The 24,578-nt window shown below is 41.5% G+C and overlaps 1 protein-coding gene across 2 annotated transcripts in view; it reads right to left on the bottom strand.

Annotated features, from left to right (window-relative positions):
- The window catches only part of roraa (RAR-related orphan receptor A, paralog a), a 185,184-nt gene that overhangs the window by 65,821 nt on the left and 94,785 nt on the right, over nt 1–24,578 (bottom strand). Inside the window, exon 1 of one of the 2 annotated variants that reach the window (XM_040025749.1) lies at nt 12,062–13,837. The exons of the other annotated variant lie outside the window; for it this stretch is intronic. Within the exon in view, the coding sequence (XP_039881683.1) occupies nt 12,062–12,110 (49 nt within the window). The 5' untranslated portion in view covers nt 12,111–13,837. Of the gene's footprint in view, nt 1–12,061; nt 13,838–24,578 lie in introns of those variants that run through there. 2 annotated transcript variants of the gene reach the window in all.

Genomic DNA, 24,578 nt, shown 5'->3' with positions numbered 1-24,578 from the left:
CTATTCAGTAATTCTCCTCAGAGTGCGGGCTGGTCCCAGGGGGCCTGATGGATGCAGGAAAGCCCTGGGCAGTGGTCAGAGAAAGGCCAGCAGCACAGGCAGGCCTCTGTGTACTCTGTGCGCTGTCGGTTCCCAGCCCAGCAGTAATCTCCCAATGATCCAGCTTCAACCACACATGAAACCCAATAGCCTTTCAGCCCGCACCATAAATAAAGACAAACCACATTCAGCAGACCACCCTGACTTACTTTACTGTTACGGAGCTGCACAGAACAGCACGAGAGACCACCACCGGTTGTGTTTACACTTATATATAAAGGCTCTAACTACATAAAGTTTAAATAGATACCCTACTCTGTCAGAGGGATGCTTATTTCAAATGGTGCTCCTCCATAAAATAACATAATCGAGCCCATTCTTTAATTTTTATTTACACAGTGCGTACAGAAAACTCCATAATAACATTATGCTTTTGAGGTTAGCATTTGCTCTGTCAGCATAGAAGAAAACAGCCTCACAGACAACACTTTAAAATTCCCGTTCACGTTACAATATATTACCTTATCTCCACACAGGTGCAAATCTAAAGGGGAGGGGATACAATTACCTCCAGCTCCCGGGGCAAACACACTACTTATGCTCCTTTTTTTCCTCCTTTGTAACAACAATAATGGCTTGTAAGAGTAGTACAGTTGGCCAACAGAGATGAACCCCCTTGGGTTAACCTATTCAGAAGAGTTTAAATATTCATGAAAAGCAGCGTACAGCTGGTAAATAAAGATCATCTCAGATCTACAGTTTACTTGAGATTGCTTGTTTTGTTTTTCTCTGTGTTCGGTTTTCCTTGCAAGGCTGCAAAAGATGATTCACAGGCCACCTGCCAACTTCAGGAAACCACAGTGTTAGACTGCTTTTGCCAGAGGTATATGTCATTTTAACAGATGAAGCGCCGTTCAGCATCTGTTTATTCAACTCCCATGTCCGAGCTTGCATTTTGCATTATCTCAAGAATAGAATCGAAAGATAGGATTAAAGTTTATATGGACTCTGACGGCTCGTGACAAGCTGTTACAGGAGCTGCACGGGCCTGTCAATAGACTGTAGACACAAGGCTGCTGGAATAATCACGGAGGGAGAAAGGAGGCTAGAGCTTTGATGGCAAACTAATGTCAGCTAATATCAGCTCTATAAAGGCTGACTCAGAAACATACAGGAAACCTTTCATTACCATCACTCACTCAGTCTCAATTCTCATCCAGCAAAGTAGAGTACTGCACACTTGTCTAATGAACAAGAGTCTACGGGGAAGGATCACTCTATGCGAGTGTGTTGGAAATCAAGGTCCCACAACAGTGGACTCGTGGCGCTGCTGATAAGGACTTGGCTGTAATTGCTCAAAAGGGAGGGAACTGCAGCCCCATTAGGTCTGGTCTTAGCACTTGCCAATAAGCCAAACTGCCCCTCTGAAGCCTCCCATGTAATGAAAACTTCCTCTGAGATGAATTACAAGTCTGTCAATCCACTAATTAATATCATGGACTTGTCTTTTTTGCTTCTCTGCAGTAACAAACTGAGTGAGACAGACCCGAGTGGAGGTATTGGAGGCACTGGAAGACATAAAGGAAGGAAAGGCAGAGGCAAACCAGCGAGCGCCCTGCTACTGTAATTCACTGCAAGTCACGGTCGGCACTTAGTGAAGCATCTATTTTTCATGTATTTCATAATTAAAACCTGCGAGTTCTGTAAGCCCGCCATGCTCCATGTAGATCAAAGATAGCGTTATTAGCAGGGAGTTCGTCAGTGGTGGCATTACTGAGCCCTAAAAATGACACTGCCGTATTCTCATTTACATTTCAGGGGGAAAATGTATTTTCTTGAGGATTATGTTTGTTTGCTACATTTCAAAAATACATTCCTAATCAACATATATTTGGCATTTATATTTTTTGCTTTCCCACTGTCGAATTTTTTCAGTCAACCAATCATATAAGACGGCCGGGACTCATCACCCTAGCAAACCCAAACAAAAAAACGAAAGAAAAGCTTCTGATGCCTTTAACGGGTTGGTACCTAAGCCTAACCTAACAAAACTGACACTAAAAATGAAACAAAAGTAATAAAGTCCAAAATGAATATTTAAATAAATAAACAATAAACACACAAATAAGAGGATGAACGTCTGCGGGATGTCGACACCAACGTGACTGTCTTATTTGGGTTTTTAAATTGCGATGTGTTTCGTTGAGAAGAATATACGTTTTCCATGAAACAACAACAAAAACAAAAATAAATAAAGGAAATCCACCGTATTTTTTTTTTCAGGAGACAGAGTTTTATTATTAAGTACAAAGATACACTCCACACTTGATAACGGGGCAACCGCGGAGGTGGACTACGGTTAACGGAACAGATCACAGCTTCTGGCTCCCTTTTCAAAGCGTTGCAGACAGAAATAACCCATGCACAGCAGATAAAGTGGTTGATGAAAGACTGAATATATATTTCACACATTGCCTCTTGTGGTACAGGTGGAGTGTGCTTCAGTTTGTTGCCTTCTCCCTCCCTGCTGCATTCTGTATGTAAATGTAATCGGAGGATAACACGGGATAAAGCTCTGCAGAGCAGAGACATGATGCCTCCCTTCTGCGGGGATAGAGGGATACAAATCTACCTCACATGGTGTAATGAAGAGAGTGAGCTGCGTAGCGTTATTTATTTGTCCCATTGACTCCTGGGTAAGTTGCCGCCATAGGGTGCACTTGTCTGGATACTCCATTTTCCCACTGACTGTAACTAGACAGATGATAGCAAAAGTGTCCCTTCTTTCATTTTGTATATATGTGCATAAATATATATATATATATATGTGTGTGTGTAGTTTCCACTTCCTTTTTTGTTACAGGTTGCATTTGTTTAGCATTTGCGATTACCATGTTTTAGGTTGATTTATCATGACAGAAAAGTGGAAACTAGAGGGAAGTCTTAAGCATCAAACATTGCAAAAGTTGCAGTATTACAGTATAAAAATGTTCCATTAAAGTTAAGACTTATTTGGGTTATTTTTTGCCTTAATCTGCAAAGTAATTGCTGCCAAATGTAATGAAGTAAAAATACTCTACAACAGATCTAAGTTTGAAATGACATCAAACACTCACTATTTATCTCAGACCACAATTTAAAAACAAAAGAGTAAAAGTACGGCTTGTACGCATCAGCCCTCGAGAACAATGAGCTCGTGCAGTGATCAAAAAATGTACACAATTTATATTTTCTACTTGCTGCCTATGGTATCTTGCTGCTGCAAAGCTTCCTGCTGTCAATGGTGTTATTGTTATGCCATTGCGTAACAATGTCAGAGGAAGAACTTGTGGTGAAGTCATATGAAAAGAAACTATAATTAGCCAGCCATACTTGCTTTTTCACACTCACGGGCATAGCTGTCGAGATATTCATTCTTCCTTTCTTACTGAAATTATAACAGCTCCCCGCTCGACGGCCAAGTTAACAGCAGGGAGCGAATGGATGAGCTTCCTTTAGGCTCATGAGGTCAGTGACAGTTCACAGCACAAACGCCCCGCACAAACATCAGAGCACTGTCAGTCTATCGATGAAGATGACAAGCCTAATGCACCGCCACTTTGTGGAATGCTGACCGCTGGAATACATGTTTATTCATCATTTTTTATGCAGCTGTCAACAATGTGACGCGTTGAGCTAAACACGCCGTCTGACTATACCTCACAGTGGACATCTGAAACATATGCACAGACAGCCCACTGACTCTCGCTGGAAGTGTGAAGAGAGAGGTGTGAGGTGGAGGCTGGGACGACGTCTATACTGCGGCCACAGCCATACATTCTCAGCAGTATGAAAGCTTGCAGCCGTGCCCAGCAGTAATAATTAATAGCATACTCTATAAGCATTCCATTAGGTGCAAGCAGCTGTCATAAACATCTTAATTAATTTACAAAGCATGCAACTAGGGAATTATGGCGACGTAAAAATCTGCTTCCCTCTGCCGCTCCATAGCACTGGAACAGATCGGGCTTTTAAATTTTTAAACATGCCTTTCATGTTCTCTAGAGCACTAAAAAGCCTTTGAACAGTCAGCTTGTTAGGAGATGCACCTAGCAGCCCAATACCTACGGGTCGTCTTGCTATTCTTTTCATACAGTGACAAGAGGTTTTGGGCTTCTCTTTGCTGCTCTGGCTTGACTCAAGGAATCTCTCTCCCCCTCGTATTTTCTTTGTCACAGTGACATAACTGCACAATGATTTTTTTCCTTCTTTTTTTCATTCACGCACTCCATCTAAGGTTTTTCCAGTTTGCTTACATTTTTTTGGTCAAAAGGGGACAAACATTTAGGAAAAAATAAAGCCACTGATGAGGGGAGAAAAAAAAGTCTCAATTAGAGATTTTATCTGAAATGCAACACTTGAACCACAGAGGCGTAAAACAAACCGCAGACCTTTCACTGTGTGCTTCACATAAAAAAGGTCATCCTCCTGAGGATAAGAGAGAGAGAGCAGCAGAAGGGCGCTGGCAAAAAGAACGAGGATGGCTCTCTTGCTCTCTTACTGTACCGCGTACGATATTGTGCCAAAGCAAGGGTCAGAGTGCTGTGGTAAAAACGCTCTTCCTTACCAGCTCTCACTCAGAGAGGGCAAGATTAGACTGGCCACTCCATTATAGGAGAAAGGCTTAAGAGCATTTCCACTTTCAGAGCGGGGATATCAGCAGCTTCTGACACTAAGCGTGGCTGACCCATCGTTTTGGAGGGAGGTGAGTGGAGGGTATCAGCTGTCTTCCCAGGAATAGTTGAGTCTGGGCAAGAATTTTTTTCCCCCCTGACCACTACAGCTCTTTGAAAGAACAACACACACATAAAACCCTAACAAAAGAACTCCCAAACAAAACCCAGCACTCTGAGACACCGACACAAGCTGCTGTTGTTAATGTACAGAATATTTACCGTCTACAAATCAATTTAACCATGCAAAAACATCTACAGGATGCCATTTACCAAAGCGAACACAGAATTTTAATGTGCCCATTACTCCGTGATGATAGCCAGGCATCATACATCCCTTTTTTCTCACTCCCATTCTAACCTGTCCCCCCCCAACCCATCTCTCTCCATTTCAACCCATGCCATATTTGCTTAACCCAGCCAGTGTGACAGCACTCAATGCTAAAGCACTCCCAAGGCAGATGATCAAAGTCAGCAGTCAATTCACATTACAATGCATTGATTTGATGTTTCCTAACCTCCCAGGCCTTTCTCTAATGCTGCCAAGGACCTTCAGGATATTTCACAGTGTACCGCCTTTCCCAGCTTTTTCTCTGTATCCCCCCTCTCTCTCTTGCTGTGTGTTTGTATACCATATCTGCAAATGAAAATATGGTTGACTGAGATGTTTCCCCCGTCATGTTTGCATATGATTCATGTATATTTTGTCTGCTTCCAAAGAAACGGCCTGACACTCTGTAATTCATACAAGACCAGCCGCTTCGGTTTTTTATATTTTGGAATGTAATTATTGCCCCTCATCCACCTCCTCTTTCAAATATTGTTTTAGAGTAAATCACTCCCTTGTTCTCATATACCACACTTCGTTTGTTCCTCATCACTTATTCATTTGCAGTTCTTTACCGAGTTGGCTTCTATGCTTTAGTGCCTGCCATTTCCCTTTGAGGGGATGTTCAGAGCACTTCCATGTTTTATTCAATTATGAAAATCTAATATAGTGGAAAGAAAGGTGTGCATGGTGCTCGCTCATAACCATGCATTATTTCACACATATTTATTCTGCCTCTCTGTTTTTGGGTGACAGAGACTTGAGCAAGCAGCCTAGAAAGACAAATCTAATTGGATTCGTCATTGACCTCTATTTGCTATAGACAGAAAAAGAAAGCGAGTTACTGCATCAGTGTATAACAACCAAATATACTGGCTCTATTGCGATTTTGGAGAGAAGACAGCTATTTTATTTTCCTGTTTGTTTGTTTGTCTGTTTTGGTTTTTGTGCTCAGAAGTTGTCAAAATGCCTGAGCATCATTGCCACGGCACAGTGACACACTGACCTACAAGCACAAAGGAGAACTTTGTCTGCCTTGATAAACACGCAAACACAGAAAGAGGAAGAGACAGAGGGAAAGCGCGTGTGAAAGAGAGAAAGGATGAGAGAGAAATAAGAACTATTGATTCACGTACATTCCTTAAACGGCATTAGTCATCGTGGTTGTGTGAAGAAAGCTGGCTCTTTAATTATTCGTCAGAAACCAGACAAAGTCAGCGCCGCGTGAAGAGAGCCTATTGATTTCTGCCTGGCAGATGGGACACACTTATAGCAATTCAGAAAACCGTGTGGATGATCAGAAAGACAGAGATGGTGCTTACCTTCCATTCTATCTACAGAACAACAACACTGAAACTGGTATAACTGGCCATTAGGCACTAGGGTAGGCTCGGGAGGACATCAAGTTAAACTCCTGAAGTAAGAGAACCCTGGTACTGTGAGGGGATTGTATTCAACAGATAAGTGACACCTGTTGTGGCATATCACAATGAGAGGTCCCTCCAACAGAGAAGTAATATGGCATTAGCTACAGGCTATATAGCTAGTTATAAATACCTAAATAACTCTTTAAAAAGAGGACGGTGACAGCTATTTGATTTTTTATATTCATGCAGGATCTGCAACTTTTTTCATTGAGTGATTGATTAAGTATAAAAGGGTGATTTGTGTATGTTATAGTGCAAGCGTTAGTGTTTTTTCAAATCCACCCACCCAATTGCATCTCTACATCAGGTCAGTAGGAGCCCTCCTGCATTTATTTGTGAAGTAGAATGTATGATTTTCATTCTAATAGAAAGCAGGATCCACGTGAATAAGTGCACATAAAATGTTGAATGGTGTCTTTACCTTATACACCTTGAAAACTGAGCTTTCTGAGGTAAAGTATATTTTAATCCAAACCAAGATCTTTATGCACTTTTGGCTCCTGAATCTACCCTATGTTCATGTTTCAACATGTCGAGGCAGATTACGACCTGCCCTGAACCTTGTTTCTGCATGAGGTTTCTTCCTGTCAAAAGGGAGTTTTTTTTCTCCCCGCTGTAACCAACTGCTTGCTCGCAAGTTATCACTGGGTTTCTCACTATGATAATGCAAGGTCTTTGCCTTACAAAGCAATGTATGCGCCCTCACATGACCTGTGCTTAGACAGAATTAGAACTACCTGAGCCATATAAACAACACTAAAAGTATTATTCTTTAATCATGTGCCTAAACCCAACAGATCCAAAAGGGAAAACAAAAGCAATAACAAAAGGATGAGTGAAAGCAAAGGTCAGATCCAAAAGCTCGTGGTCAAATAAGTGTTAACTGCGACTTGTGCCACCAACACCCCTTCACCCCTTCAGGCTTTTGTGGTGGAAACAAAGTCGGAAACATTTTGCCCATAATCTCTGTTCATCAAGGTGGTATGACCACCATTAAATAATGTCTGGCTACCTGGACTGCTAGTTAGTTGAAGGATGACGCCTGCTGGTGAGATCTATGGGAGTTACATCTACTGATAGGGGCTGCTCGATGGGTAATCAACAACACAAATTGCTGTTAAATGGTTTCTTTTGTGTCAGCAACAGAAAAAAAGCACAAGAAACTCAAAGCAAAATATTGTAAGAAGAATTAGAATTACCACTTGTATGGCTCCACTAACCAGTTAAGCTGCAGTTTCTATCCGCATGTGCCCAGACTCTGTTACAATTTTCATTGAAAATGCTGAAGGAAATGAAACAAACATACCAAGTGTGGTTATATGTAGCTCTGATAGAATATAATAAGAGAGAGCTAAGAATTCATCTCCCTGACCTGGATTTCTTTCAGGTTGTCAATGATCTGAATGGCTGATTGCATCATTATCGAATGTAATGTGGAAGAATAGCAAACGGAGAACATGACAGTGCATTTGCAGGGGGATCGAGAGGAGTTAAGAAGGTTATAGGGTACATACAGACATTCGCATACACTACAATCATTTGACTGATTGTTTCATCACTGAAGCTTAGTCTGGATTTAAAAGATAATCTGAAGGTGCGTCTCTAATACAGGATAAGAAAAGAAAACACAGGAACAGCTAAAAAAAATGATGTGTATGTTACTTGCTGGAGTAATCACAAGAATTATATTAAGTATTACACTAAAAATATTGAAACCAAATCTAAAATCTTTTGGGACAAGTGCAAAAATATACATTCAAAGGCTTTTAGAAGAAAAGTCCCTCTGTCTGTCTAGCATGCCTTTTTGGAGCTGACTGTTCATCTTCTGTGAGGTCTGTGTTCTAAAGTGCGACCCTATTGTTTTTTTATGAGAAGGGCTGAGCGCAGAGCCACAGCCTCGTCTGAGCTGTGCAGGAAGAATTCCCCCTGCATGGCTACACAATACACAGACAGCACATTTAGAGATGTCAGCTCCTAACTAGAGAACAGTCAGTGAGGTAAACCCTCTAACCCCACGCCTTCGCCACGTCTAGCCGGGCTGTTCTAGAAACCCGAGTTAAAAATGCATTTGGTGTACCCGATGGAGCAGGCAGACCATGATACTTAGGCATGCCACGCGGGCCAGTGGGCTCGCATGTGTTGCTCGCAACCCTGGTTAGTGAAATGCCACTACTGTATGCATCATCACCGTTGCTTTCCCTGCACTTACATAATTTACACAAGTAAAGGGAGGGGAGGACAGGAAAGAGATGGTGGTGGGGGTGGCGGGGCAGAGCTACGGGGAGCTCACGTCCAATTGCGCTTGGCCATGTGGAGAGACAAATATGGCAGTATGAGGGGAGCTCATGCCACAGCGGGATTTGATGACTACATGCTGAGACACCCCTACGACATGCTGATAGACAGTACGAGACCCCACCCCTCCTTTGCATTTACAAAGCCAAGCGGAATATACAGTAGACACTACGGGAACAAGGCAGAGAGTCTGAGCACATTAGAGGTGCACTGATCCAAGACCATGGCATGGTTATTTATTAATCAGCTGAGCTTAGCTAACTGCCTGCTTAGATGAGCAGCACGAGGTTGTGATACACTGCAGTAAGACGGGAAAACTGTTGGCATAACGCAGCTTATAATACACGATGCATTAGCTTGGGTTAAAGCTATGTGCCACGGAATATTTTGCATCTGCACATATCTGTATTTTTTACATAGCGTCTATTCCATTAATGCTCAAAGAGATTGTAAAAGGAATACAATAACACAAAGTGAGCAAACAATCTAAAGCTTAGCACTGTAAATCCATTTGTGCTTATTTGGCTGCAAACAAAACATTACTATGTGATCCAAAGTAAATACTGTCACACAGTGTACAGCAAACAAAGAATGTTTGCCCATTTGCACATTATTCATCTCCTAGGGTGAAGTCAGTGATGAGTAACAGCATGGCGATGTTGTCAGTAAATACACTCTAACATACACAAAATCAGCCCTTTCATGTTGTACTTTTGGAGTTCAGTGGCACCACAACGCTGCGCGCTGACAATGTTTTTTTGCCAATTTCAACACCTCACAGCTGGGGTGTCAGCACATTGAAATGGTGTTGGGAAACACAACTCTTTTAACTCAGAAGAAACATCTCTTGGAGGTAAAAAAGAAAAGAAAAACAGAATGGGATGCAATTCTCCCGAGTTTATCCCCCTCATGTCTTTTCCACTGTTTTTTTGGCAGGCCAAGTAATACACAGGGAAGCACTGGCACACAACACTCTCTACCTGAGCACAAAGGGAAACATCTCAGCCTGGAGTTGGGCTTCAGAGACTAATATGAGGCTTCGACTTCACCACAGGGAAAACGAATGTTAGGATCTCCATTGGATTATACTGTTGATGCAAGGTTTACAGACTGCAGTGGATTTGCTAAGTTCTTCATTACTTCAGGAGCTTCTTACACAGGTGCCATGAGGCTTCTGAAAACATCTGGGGCACAGCCAGCGGAACAGGAGATCCAGACTGTGGCCATTACAAGACACTTTCTTTCATCATCTGTGAGACTACCTTGCACATGCTCCTAGTGTACTTGCAATGCTGAGCTGAGAAAGCCAAAGACTGTTGGACAGTTCATTTAGGATAATGCAGTGATGAAAAATGGGGACTCTCTCTCGTATGTGTACGTGTTAGCGCGTGTTAGCGCGTGTGTGCGCGCGCCAAATCATTTCTGGTAAATATATCTTTTCAAAAATGTCCCCTCTGCATTTCAAGCAAGACACAAACCACATCAGCGAAGACAAGAATGATTATTTTCATAACCTGCTGAAACATAAAAAGGCAATCTAAAGTGCAGACATATAATTATTTTATGAATTCAAACGAACAACACAAAAAGGATATTTCAAAGAAATTTCCACATAAAAAAAGATGGAACAGAAATTATCTTGGGGCTTTCCCCCCCCCTTTCTTCAGACTTCAGAAAAGAGAAATTTATTTCTGCCTTCATCTCTAAATTGGATGCAATTTATTGCCTCTCCAAAGCTCATTTTTCACTGGCTTGCAGGATCCATGGGCCATGGCAGGCAATGCGTATCTGCCCGCCTCCCCTGGCCTCGGGTGCTAATATGTGGAAACTGGCCTGGGGATATGGAGTCCAACCAATGGAAGAGGAGGCAGAGGGACAGAGGAGAGAATCAATCCCTAATCGCTGAGGAGTAGGCAGTAGGAGGGGTGAAGAGGAAGTGGAAAAAAAAATCTGAGAGAAAAGACAGAAAGCAGTGTGTTTACCAGCAGACATTTGGGTGCTGTCAGCTGACTGGAAGAGCTCTGGGATATCAGAGAAAGAAAACCGAGTTATATAACCAGGCTGTTAAAGCAGGGAGAGAGGGTGTGAGAGACAGGCAGACAGAGACGGAGAACAAGACAGGGACCGGGAAAAAACATTGCCATTTAAAGTGACAGGGACAACATTATCAAAGCAAAAACAAACATGGCACACACACACACTGAGACTGAGGCAGGTGAGTGTCCAACAAGCAGGAATCTCTGGTGAGTAAAAATACAACCACCACACAGATGTGAACACAGGTCAGAGGTTATCACATTCATCATGCATGCATTATCCAGGCACAGGGTCTTGTGTAAGCAGCGGCTGCATGCCCTTAGAGCACACTGTTGCCTGAGTACTTCTGCATTCAGAAGGTTTTTTGGGATTCCTCCAGCTCTAAAGAAAAGACTCCCAGATTGTCCAACCAACCAACACCACAAGCCAGTACCCACTAAGGCCACTAACAGCCTCAAAAAGTCCTTTCACCCCCAACCAATGACTACCATTAGCTTTGCACCCCATTTCCATTTATCTGGCTTACCCTAACATAACAAATTAACATTCTCATTTGCACAGGATAGAAAATGAAGGGCTTAATTTGAGAAATCGGTTGTGTTCGACACCACACATGCTGTGCACCCACACACAGACATTAAGTACAGTTAGCTCAAGGTGCATTCTGTCCTGTGACCTTGCTGTTACACTTCTGCAGAGCAATGAATAACTATCACATTTCTTTGGCTGACAGCTGACACCAAGAGGCCCAGGTGATATACGAGACATGACAAGTGATTCTAATTAAATGTAGAGCTTGTGGATGTAAAGTGGCAGGAAGGGAACAAATCCTGTCCAGGCAGCAAGCGGCAAAGCGGCATGCCTTGCTCCAAACGAGATGAGCTGGGCTGTCAGGGCTGCCTCAGCTGTCCTGTAAACCCAGGCCCAGCTCCCCAGGGGGACTGACAGGTTTCAGCTGGAGGGGAGAAGGCGCACCGCAAGCCTCCTGCCCTTCCACAACAACAAACACATGACACACAGGCAGTTCTGATGCAAAGCAAAAGCCACGTGGACCATGTGCATCTGTCACATAACTATGTACTAACAAGGTACAAAGCATGGTTGTCTGTACCCTAAGCCCAGATGAAGTCTACATGAATGCATCAGCTACGGTGTGATTCGGTGACTCAATAGAAAAACAGGCTACAATCAAAAGGAATCAATAGATACAGGAAGCAAGACACCTCTGTTGATGCTGCATCCCACTTGTATTTTCACCATGACTGTATTCATCCAACTCAGGTTGAGAACAAAGAACTAGACATGGCGAGAGCTTTTTTTTTTCCTTTTTCGTGTGTGTGTGCTTTTCTACAGACAGCAGAGGACCCAATGGTACTCAAAGCAAACACAAGTGTCAGTAAGTGACACAGGACTGCACTTTACAGAGGACACTCACGGGGTCTTCAGCTTCCCAATCAGACCCCTGGAGACGAGCCTCCCCAAATCAGTTAACCTTCGACCCATTTGGAACAACTTAGATCCCAGGAGTCATGGACACTCAGCTAAAAGAAAAATATACATTGCACTCTTTTCACCTGACGGGATCAGTCATGTTGGCTGGCATCTGTCCTCTCCAGAAAGTGGAAGAAACACAGCCTGTCATGAGCCTTTATGTACTGTGATAACACAGAGTCAGGGCAACAGGCTTTCTGCTCTTTCCAGCAGCTCGGGCCTGAATTGAAAGATCTGGTTTACAACTTATTGATTTTCCACTATGGCAATATATTATTTAATGTCTTCAATCGGATACAGAAAATGATTTGAAAACACCAAGCACTTGGTTATTAAAATGTTTCTTTTTTCCATTTGACTGTTTCAGACGTACAATATCCAGGCACTCCACAAGAAAAGCTGTTAACATAATGGCTTTGACCAGCTAGTGGAGCAATGTAACAATGTATTGAATTAATCTACATCTATCCATTCCCTAAAAAGATAACTGTTTGGTACAGATGGACCAGTAGAACATTGTTGCCCTACGTGCATCAGAAACAGTGGGAGACAGGAGAGAGAAAGACACAGGGGAGTTTATTTTCCACTTTAGAGGCTGCACCAGTGACAGAGCACCATGTTGGTGATACATGCCAATATAGACTTTTTTTTCCTTTACGGAACATAATATAGAAAAACATGCTTGGAGTCCTTGTGATATGAAAATAGTTTTTTAAACTATGAAAACAGTTTACCTCTCAAGACAGTAGTACTCATATAGCATATACCTTATGAGAAATTATGCTACATGCTACAATTATGGTTCAGGCATCTGTCTAGGATGCCTTCTGAACGCTTCCTAGGTGAGGTGTTTTGGGCATGTCCAACTCTGAGGAGACCCTGGGGCAGACCCAGGACACACTGGAGAGATTATACCTCCCAGCTGGCTTGGGTACACTGAAGGAAGTTGATGGGGAGAGGGAGGTCTGCCCCCACAATCTAAACCTGGATACAGTAAGTGGGAGAAAATTAATGGATGGTCAGTGCTCAGGACGTTAAAGTGTGATGCAAAAGAGCATGACCAAGCATCCGTACAAGTCGAGGTCATGCACCCACTGAAATTCAGACAGCTCAGTTTGATGTATTTGTCAGAATTAAAGTACCACATATTTTAAATTAAATATATTTGGTGGAAGACAAGAAAGAGTGAAACGTAACCCCAAATAATGCTTCTACAGAATTACATCCCAATCGAATTTGCAGCATCATCTACCTTTTTTCCGGATGCGTACTCCTGAGCCCCAGTCAGTTTACTTTCTTTCCCCCTTAGCAACCAGATTCTTCAATTTGCCCCACCCTCTGTCCAGCCCACAGTCCCTATATTTTGGGTGTCTTACAGAGCTGCTGATGTGATTAGAGAGGATGATGATTACAGTTACATAACAGAATCAAATTAATTTGTGGACTGACTACAGCAGGAGCGGTAGGAAATCACTCAACTTCTCAAGTCTCCCCTTTCTCCTGCTTCCTCTCGTGTTTCCTATCTTCATTCACCCTTCCTTTGGTGCACCCACTGCCCCCTCCTAGAACACACAGACACACCCCTCTCTCCTCCCCGCCCCTCCCTCTAGTCAATTAAAGTCACATCGAGGGATTAAAAAGAAGTAGGTCAGTGGAGCATTGCTGGAGGAAAAATGCAACAAACCACGTCAGAAGTCACTATGTCGACCTTGTGAAACACAGACCGAACTAGCGGCGGCTTGTGATCTCCCCGTGCCTCGGCCAACACCGGGGCTCCCTACAGAACCCAGATCAAATCAAAATCCCACAGACCAAGCTTTGCCCTCACCTTGATTTCTCTGCAGCTCACAGGAAAACCACCTGGAGGGCAGCCTGGGGAGGTAGGCTTTGGTGGCGAACACTTGATACCCTCTACAGAATGCTTTGTCTCTAGTCCCCTGGACAGATCCTCTTCAATTGCGGGATTATAGCAGTGCTACGGGCAATGAGAGCCCCATAGCTCCACTGCAAGAAGACAATGCCAATAGCCACCATGCTAGACAAAAACAGCACTTAACCACGGTGAAACACTTATGTCCCTTTCATACGGGGAGAGTGATGCAGGTCTACAGAACACACATTCTGACTGACTGTGAATAATTCATATTGTGCTACAAGACTGCCTGTTAATTGCATTGCTTTCCTGTTTACTGTCATATCTGCAACACAGTGCATTACTGTAGCTATAAACACTGCAAAATACTTCAATTTTATCATATAAAAGTAAATGGTAAATAAAGATTGAGGACCATGATGCACTTTTAATCCTCCTCCCGGCAATTACTGGTCACCATTTATTTCCATGCATTGTGAAAGTCAATAATCAGACTCCTGCTTGTTCCTGAAACCAGTCACAGTAAATATTAAATTTGTCACATTACTGTTGGATGAAAATCAAGTTTATCAAATATAATTTAAGCAGGCATTCTCTTCAACCTAAAAGGAAATACATTACAAGCTCCAAGTGTCTGGAATTATAGAAAAAGTACATTTAAAAAAACCCACGTACTTACCTGTGACATAAGGTACACAGAGATGATTTGCAGTTGAAATACTAAAACATTTAAACCCCCTGGTGGATTTCTCAGTGATCAATGGCGCCATTTTTCTGCCTACAAATTATTGTCTGTGTTTCTCTGATTTCGAGCTAAATGTTGTTTTAAAACTGTTAACATTTTTTTAACCCAGTTCAACTCCTAATATAAAGTAAATGCTCATTAACCAAAGCGAAAAACGTCCGAGATTTGTTGAAAACGCGGTTCACACTCTGACAAATTACAATTAATCCCAGAAAACAGGTTTCTGTTCATGTGGCCCTTCGTGTGAATAAAGCCAGCATCGAAAGGCCTTGCATGTACTGTGCCATGGCATCAAGGTGCTGCTGTCAACATAATGCAGTGTATCTGTCCAAATGAATCAGCCTCATGCGCCATGCACACTATAGAGCAGTGAATAATAACAGAAAACAAAATAACAAGCTTGTCATCGCTCCACATTAACAAGTACAATTTTTACCTTATCTGCTTCCAGCTGTGAATGCCTTTACAAATAATGTAAAACAGCATTTTATATGACACTACCAGAGACGAAATGACAAATCTAATTGTTTAGCAGCACCGTGGAGTGAAATGACAAAGGGTTTGAAGTAAAGGGATGCTGCAAGTAATTTGTTTACTTTCTTGATAACAGCCATACTACAGACAAAAATGAGATTAACGGGCTGAGAACAACTGAAAAATGATGGCACTTTTTATAATGCTTTTCAGCTACTTGAGCAGTCTGTCAATCCTCAGACTGTGTTTTAATAAAGAGTTGTAATATATAATGTGTTAAAGTTGTATATTTTAATTCAGTTGGGGGGGTTGTGTTAACTACTCATTAACACAAACATCTCATTAGGTTATCACATGGCAGCAAAGTGCATGTAGACATGGTCAAGATGACCTGCTGAAGTTCAAAGTGAGCATCTAAGTGAAGAAGAAAGGTTACTTAAGTGACTTTTTCAGTGAAATGGTTGTTAGTGCCAGACGAGCTGGTATGGAGTATATCATAAACTGCTGATCTATTGCAATTTTCCCACACAACCATCTATTGGGTTTACAGACAATGAAAAACAAAAACAAATCTACTGTGAGTGCCTTATTGACGTCAGATGTCACCACCAAGGTGCAAAAAAGCATTGAAGCCTGAAGCAGATGGACTACAGCAGCAGAAGACCACACCAGACCAAGACTACAGGACCAAAATCTCAGAGCAATGTTTCCAGTACCTTGTTTAATCTATACCAAGAATAATTAATGTAGTTCTGAAGGCAAAATGGGGTCCCAACCTGGGAGTATACTAAACAATGTCCCCGTGTAGTTACCTCATATTATTTTGCATATATAAAACCCAACTTATGTGGAATCAAACTTATGAGTGCTAAATTCCCACAACAGCTGCTTCTACTCTGAGGACATGACTCACTGCCCATCTGAGGTCTGTGTAGTGGGATGCAGTGGTTGTTTCATTTAAAAAAAAAAAAATCACGTAAGTATTACTTCACTTGCAATAAATGCATTAACTCACTTAAGCATAGCTTTTATCATAATATGAGCTCAACCATCACATCATCACTCTGGTTCTTTGTTTGCAACAAAGACCTGTAATGAGTCTTTAACTGGTGACTACCTGCAGGCATTAAATCAGCTGCAATTCAGCCAGGTAACACGATAAAAAGGTCTTACTGGTTCTGAATATAAAACCATGACTTTTTTTTTTTCACATTCACGACTTCTCTACTGTTAAAAGTTGCTAATGGACTGCACATGACCAGTTTTGCTATGTAAATAATTTAAATAATAAAGATCCATTTGAAGATGATTAATTTTAGTGTACAGTAATCTTCACTAAGTTACATGATACTGATATACAACAGTAAGCTCAAGATACAACAATGCTCAAAAAACAGAAAAAACTGTCGCTGCAAAGTGGATTTAGAGAGCCGCGCTGAGATCAACAGAGTTGATTCAAGGTGTGGGCAGAAAAGCAAATCTGCAGTCACACCAAAGTCAGAGGGATTTGCAGTGGCATGCCTAATGCTCCCTTATGACCAGTAAAGGGCCTAGATGGAGGAAATGAAATAATTCTCTTTGACATCAGATAGTTTAAAAAGATTTTTCCAAGCTAAGCTCATAATGCAGTTTTCTTACTCCCCGTATAAATCTTTCCAACTTAAGTCAACAGTATGAAACCACCGCTTAAAAATAGTGTTCCTGGAACAGCTGTAGTCCTTGTTATGCTTAAATTATGTGATTTCTCTTTTTTCATCAATAAAGATATATTTGAATGTGATTCCTGTATTTTATCTAAGAAAAATCAAAGGAAAAAATAGAAAAGTATTGTGACAATAGCTCCGATGATGACGCATCAGGAGACCAGTTCTTTTTTAATTGGTTTAAGTAAGCAGCAGTGTTTTTGCTTTTGGAGTGAACAAGCAGATTATTTCCAAATAAGGATGGGTGAGGCCGACTATAAAATTTATAGTATGTGTTTTCTTACATAGCTGACAATATACTGAGGTTGAAGCAATTCGGTGTAATGTAGTGATATAAAAACACGTAAGAATAGTACACTTTTGCAAAGTATTTAGTACTGGGATGTCAAAGTTATTTTTTTTATTCATGGACCATTTGCAGTACAATCTTTTGGCCATTAAATAAGAACCTATAGAAAACTTCCAAAGATGCTTCCCCTGTTTTTTTTCCTTCTGTAACGAAGTACATCTTAAGAAAGGTTAAAATTAATGAGCAATCCATTTGTAAACCAGAGATGTCTAATGAACATAAATATGTGCAATTTTAAAAGCATGTCTTAGTTTTTCCATTTTTTGGATTACAAAGAAAAGTTTGGGGGTAAATGAAAGAAACATGTCTAAACATCTCCTTGGTTTAATCATCATTAATGTGGCATGGTAGTACATTGGAAATATATTTGTCATTAGCTGGTCAGCAACTTTCATGACATGATAGATTATCAAATACTGGGAACGCTCTTCATTCTGGTGACAAAGACAGTGAAAAGTCAAGAAGGCATTAATCCAAAGGCTGAACTCGCCTCTTTAATGGACTGGTGCTGGGCTTTGGGCCATATGTTTGGCACGCCTGCTTTAAAAGCAAATAAGGACATAAAAAATTTCTCCTTTCCAGGTCTTATAATTAGGTGCTGTAAATGCAACCTCAGATGAACAACATCACGTGCCACATTAAACCATGTCATTATTTATTTAAGTAAGTCTTTATCAGTCTCTCACATCACCGTGGAGGAATTTTGGCCTAGTCTTCTTTAAAATGATGTTTTAGTTGACTGAGGTTTGTAGGCATTTGTTCTCTTAGGGTCTCCCCACAGCAATTCAGTCAGTTTGAGGTTTTTGATTCGGCCGCTGCAACACCTTGATTCTGTTCTTTCTCAGCCATTCTGTTGTAAATCTATCTGTATCCTGTTGCATGACCCCATTTTCAGCAACGCTTTAGCTGTCAGACAATATTTCGTTATACTGAAAAGTTCACGGTTGACATAATGACAGCAAGATCTGAGGTTTTGTGGCTGCAGAACAAACCCAAGTCATAACCCCTCCACCACCGTGCCTGACAGTTGATACCAGACGTTTATACTGATATGCTGTGAATTTCTCCAAATGTGGCGATGTGCTGGGATGTCTGCTCCTGGGAATACGGGCAGCTGTCTTAAATGGTTTTCACTTTTGAATAATCTTGTTCACTGCAGAATGATGAACTTCAAATTATTTGGAAATTACCTTAAAACTTCCCAGATTGATAAGCATCAGCAATTACATCTCTAAATCATTATATAATATCATTATAATATCAATGCTGATGCCTTTCCTCCTCGGCATTGTGTTAACATGCAGCTAAATGCTCCAGACCAACAAACCGACAAAACATCTGCTTTTAAATAGGAGGTCACATTTGGGGATGACCGATTATTTGAGTACAATCTTTTAATTCCTACTGATGCCTTAAGGATGTACTGGATTCTTTTCCCCAACACTGCTTCTCATAAATAAATAAATACACTGTCATGTTTTGTAGTTCATCTGAGGTTGTATTTACTTAATTTTAAAATCCGCTGACAACCAGATGTCTTTTATTATGACCTAATAAGTAAAACCTTATAACTGAAAGAGGGTGCACTTTCTTTTTACCGTGTTGAGATGTTCCAGCCCGATGAATGGAAATGAATCGCTTGTGGCATTGCTGTGTTCATAAGGATAAATAAAATAAACCTGAAATTGCAAAGCCCTCCTTTGAGAATCAAACCAGAATGGTTTAACAATCTTTCAGTGGTTTGATCTCTTTTTAGGAAACACTTTTGTAATCTAAGACCTCCTGAACAAACCCGAGGCCTGTGGATGTGATCTAATCCACTTGTTAATAGTGCTTAACAGGGCTCTCAGCAGCACGATGCTTTCATTAAGACATCAAAATAAAAAGGAAATCACTCCACTCCTCCATAACAGTACACCGGGAATGATGTTATTGCTAGTTGATGATAGGCTGATCATCCTCAAATGCAACTAGAGACACTTGCAAATTGACTCAATTTCTCCTCAGCCTGTGTGCTCTAAGATTTAAGAAAAATGATAAATACAGTCGAAATAAATAAATAAACAGTAAACATTAACACCAAATCACCACCCCTTGTTGCTTGAATCCATGTCTTCAGGATTCCTCCATAATGAGCATCTTATCGCATCCTAATTTCAATTACAGCAGGGCCCATTTCTAGACTTCTGCATTTTAAAGTGTCTGTACCTCAGGATTCCCCACGCTTATCTGATGAGGAGATAACTGAAACAAACCTGATTGGTTTCATGACAAATTGCTGAAGGTCATGGTTTGAAACAGACTTGAGAATCCATTGGTTGCGCCTATCATACAGAGCAATCACGCGATATGTTGATATCAGAATTTTGATTAGATAAGCGTTGTCAAGGATAACAGAAAATTATTTTGAGTTCTCTCATCTTGGCCTGTGCGAGTCTTTATAATGCGCATGCATCTAGTGCTTTAATTCACGGCAATGCAAACACACAAAAGAGATTATTAAATATATATCTTGCGATAAACACACAAATAAAGACTTGGTGTGATCTTAGCAAATTGAGAACAAGACTATTTTCTTCCTTATGTAATCAAAGCACCGTCAACAAAGAAGTGCACATATACTTTAAGGGGTACAAATTGAACAAAGACAACAATATTGCCGGCAATTCTGACCCTTTGAAGAAATGGCTGTGACAGTGTGAAATTCCACAGGCTCGTCACTGTGAGGATGAAAGTCTAAGAAAAGCAAGGGATGAAATCTGCATTCCCGAAAGAGCCTGCTGCTCTAATCTTTGCATTGTGAAGGCAAAAGACGAGTGAGTCAGATTTACGTCACCATTTGTTTGCTCTTTTTTTCCACCCACAAACGGCTCTTCCTGCTTCCTCTTTCAGACTTGCCTTTAGGAGATGAATCGTTTTACAGTTTAGTTCCTCATTTAAATGAAGTGGGCGGGATGTGGGGAGGGTATTTTAATCACTTATATAAATATTTGCATTCACATGGGCTGACCCTTGGAATAGTCTATTACTTCATCTCGTTCACCCGCTGGCCCCCACCTCTCATCCAGACACGCTTATTTACCTCTTCTGCTCTCCCATTCAATAAGACTTCAACCAGCCTAGAGACATTAGCATAGCCACAGAGCTCCACAGACCAGACGGCTATGAAGCTTTGTTCAACGTTTTGTTCTGAGGGGACAAATAAAGCCTGCTATGTGAGAGTAGTAGCAGACGAGAAGAGGGGGGTTGGACCGCTAGGGAGACTGGCAAGTCCTCTGTTTTTACCCTCTAATGCTTTGACAGCAAGTAATAAATTGATCACGGCGTTGGGCATGATGCCGACCTTGAGATTTCCTCTTAAAGTAGTAGCTGGGCAGTAGAGAGAGGTGGTCATCGTCCGACTACAATGCCAGTATGATTCACTGGGAAGACTCAACGATAGTGATCTGGGATGGATCTCAGAAGAGACAGGGCTCCTGCATCTTTAATTGTTCAGAGGAACAGAGCCTCATCACAATTATAGAGCATTCAGGAAGCCTCCAAACTCATTTAGCTCTCCTCATCTGGGAACAGGAATCCACTAAACACAAATTCCTCTTCTGCCGCCTGCGGCAAAAAGCCTTCTTTTTTTTAAAGATTAATAAGATAAGAGATTTAAGAATATCCAAAAGACAGAGGAAAAGACTCATTGTTGAAAATGAAACATCTCTACGTGTCAGCATGTACAGAAGGGAAGAAAGACGGGGGGGGCTTGACAATACCCTTATTGTCCATTTCATCATTTTAATTAAACCTCATGTAACCTTTAAACTTACATGTGTTTGTCTCCGTAGATAAAACGCACGGCTCACTTAGACTGCTTTCTGTCTACGCCGCTGCAGTGATGAGACAAGGACAGTGACAGAAAACATACAGAAAAATGCACTGTGTGTGCAAGTGTCTTTTCAATCTGTGTGCTAGTGATCTACATCCCTTCTAGCGCATGAGGTAAAGTACAACTCAAGTGAAACAACGCACATGTTTAGCAGATGTGGGCCCGCAGCAGCCAGAAACATTTGTCTGAGATAAACACATCTTCAGAAAGGTGGTACGTCATGAAGCGAAGATGTGAATGAGGATGATGTTACTGGAATGGGTTTGTACACAGAGAAAAAAGGCAAAAAAGTTATACTTTTTCTTATATATCTATATGTGGGTGTTCACGTTTTGGTGGCTATACCAGCACTCTGTTTCCTTGGCTTTGATGAGATGCAGCAATGCAGAATAAAATCCTTAGTGATAGAAAGGTGTGACCAGGGATGTCTTTCTTTTTCTCTCTCAGACACACACACCTAGATACACACACACACACTTGCACAACTCAATATTTTTGCCTCTCAAGCAATCTACACTGAAGCTTTCAAGGGCCAAGAGAACAAATAAATATTTGAGGTAAAGTAAGCACACTCTTCCCTGAAAAAGTGCATTTTTAATTTTGTCTCACTATGGTCATGCACTCCAGTGGTCTTTTATATCAGGGGGGGACAATGCCTAAGTCTCTACCTCAGTGGACTTTATATTTATACTCATCTGAATGCACCTATACGTCAAGCTCATCATCTCTCATTCACAGGTTATTATTTATCACTGTAAATCCCCCCAGGATCTTCTAATCACACAGAGAGAACTACTATATGAGCACACTGAGCTCACCCACACCTGACTCCACGGGATGTGGAGCAATCAGTTTTAGAACGTCACCAAAATACACCTGTAGAGGGCAGTGTAACGCAGGTAGGGAATGGGGGGGCCCGTGTTGTGCCATAGGAAGCTGATGAAGAAAAAACAGACAAGGCAGAACTGTCACCACGATACTAGTCTCCTTCTGCATAATCACATCACCCTGATCACGGCTCTTTAGTCATCATGGTCACTCGAGAGAGGGGAAAAAGAAGTGACATAATTTCCTCCATTTCAGCACATCTGTTCCACATCTGACAGCCATCCAGACAGATTTAGTGAGGTTTTCTGCCCCTGCTGTGGAGATTGTAAACAGGCAATTCAGCCTGTGTTGTTAACTCAAACAAGATGTGAGGCCCAGGGCCAAGTCTGCGCTCAACCTGGGGCCTTGTGATTACACTGGACTCGGGACAGATTTGGCCCCGTGTTGAATGCTTGCCTGAGCCGCAACACCTGGTCTGAGATCAGCGAGGAAGCACAGAGAAGGCACAATATCTGAGAAGAGGGGTTTGTCTGCCATAAGCCAGGGGGCTGAGTGCTGAGCAGACAACTCAGGTTACATAACACTGCCTACTTCAACACTAGCCTTAATGAGGAGCAAGCCTTTCAATTCGCCTCACAATGACGAGCTGTAAAGGAGGGAGTGAGAGAAGAAAAGTGCTCGACTGCAGGAATCCCATTTGTATTTTCAAGACGAGCTCTTTCAGACAAAGGTGTCGTTTGGAAGTATCACTGTGTAATGTGGCTAATCTCACACCGAAGATATTGTAAATGACTGTTTAAGACCTCTCATTCGTCTGCGCCACTGTTAGCACTCATCCATTTGATCAGCATCATTTAGCACGTAAACACGCTGCCAGTGACAGGTATCAGAGCTGCCTTTCTAATCATACACATTTCTCACCACTGTGGCTTGTCCTCATCTATCTCCCTCTCCTCAGAGGCAGCGCAGCCTCCCAATCAGTATGGATAATACCCTGTGGACTGACTACCACCGTCTACACAGGCAGAGGAAGACTGCAGCTAAAAAGAAAAGACAGCTCAGGCCCATTTAGCACTGGTGTGTTGACACTAATGGACACACCGACTACACCCTCATGTTTGAGAATAAGGATATTATGCAAACATCCAGCCATCCCTTCCCTTTCCTCCCTAAAGCATAAGGTGGTGGGGGAACAATTGGTTTCATGGGTGCTGTGGGGTATCATTTGGTAAGGTCTCCCTGTCTCTGCCTCTACTTCCTGAGCTGGAGCTGGTGGAGTTTAAGAGGAAGGGGTATTATCTCAGACTCTTGCCAGCCCAGTGCACTCTTTGGGATAATGTTCTTATTGGGCGTGATCCTCCGACTGCAGAAGTCATGCTGTCTTTACTCAGGAAAGCGCGCGGGGAGGGGGGGGGGACTAGAGGTGGGTGGCTGGCTTTGCCCCAACAGATTTAAAAAAAGGAGAAGAAGAAAAAAGTTCCTGTTCCACTTGCTTAAACCCACAAAATTAGAGAATTAGTAATAAGAAGAAAAGGGGTCATATTACTATAATTATTTTTAAAATCACACAAAAAATATAGGAATAAAACCCCAATTTAATAGCTTTCTGTAGTGAAAAACCGATTTTGTAACTTGAATTATTTTTATGGGGAACTTCTTTTCATTTTTTCTCACCCTCTATACTAAAAATCATATATTTGGCGATTTACTTTCTTATGTATAATATGATAAGAATATAACATGATAACATATATAATAATTATAAGTAAAATAATAAAGGTTTGACCCTTTGACCTGGGGGTGGAAACCCAAGCTGCTCATTTTTATATACAGAATAACTGTTAGAGAGTGACAGTTAGTAAGAGTGGACCTCAGAATCCGGTTTGAGGGATAGTCGGTCAGTTAAGTGTGAGCTATATGTGTTGTGTGTGGGTAAGCAATAATATGCATATGTACGTAATGATGTGTGTACACTTTATGAAGGGAGATAGATACCAGCATGCAATGGTACTCCAAAAGTCAAATTAGTTTAGATTCAACAATAGTGTCATTGCACAATCCGCAGTACATGACAACAAAATGCAGTTAACCTTCAAAGTGCACGAGCAGATGGATAAAACAGACAATATGCACAAGACATGAATTATCACACAAATGAGTATATGTGAGAAATAAACAATCATTGTAGCTTTATATGGAAATAATGAATAACTAAAGCTGAATAGAGGAAGTTCTGCACATGGCTATGTAAGTAAGTTGAGTAAATGACAGAAAAGTGATATTCGCCTTTGCTTCTTGAAGTTCCACACAGAATAATTATCAGTGTCAGACCCACAGAAACACACTGGCCAGAAATCATCCGTAACAATGACTGTGTAAAAGTTCCTACAGTCACTGATGGTC

Source organism: Simochromis diagramma, unplaced genomic scaffold, assembly GCF_900408965.1.
Source record: "Simochromis diagramma unplaced genomic scaffold, fSimDia1.1 OVJJ01000293.1, whole genome shotgun sequence".
Taxonomy (NCBI): domain Eukaryota; kingdom Metazoa; phylum Chordata; class Actinopteri; order Cichliformes; family Cichlidae; genus Simochromis; species Simochromis diagramma.
This window is presented reverse-complemented; position numbering and strand designations above follow the sequence as displayed.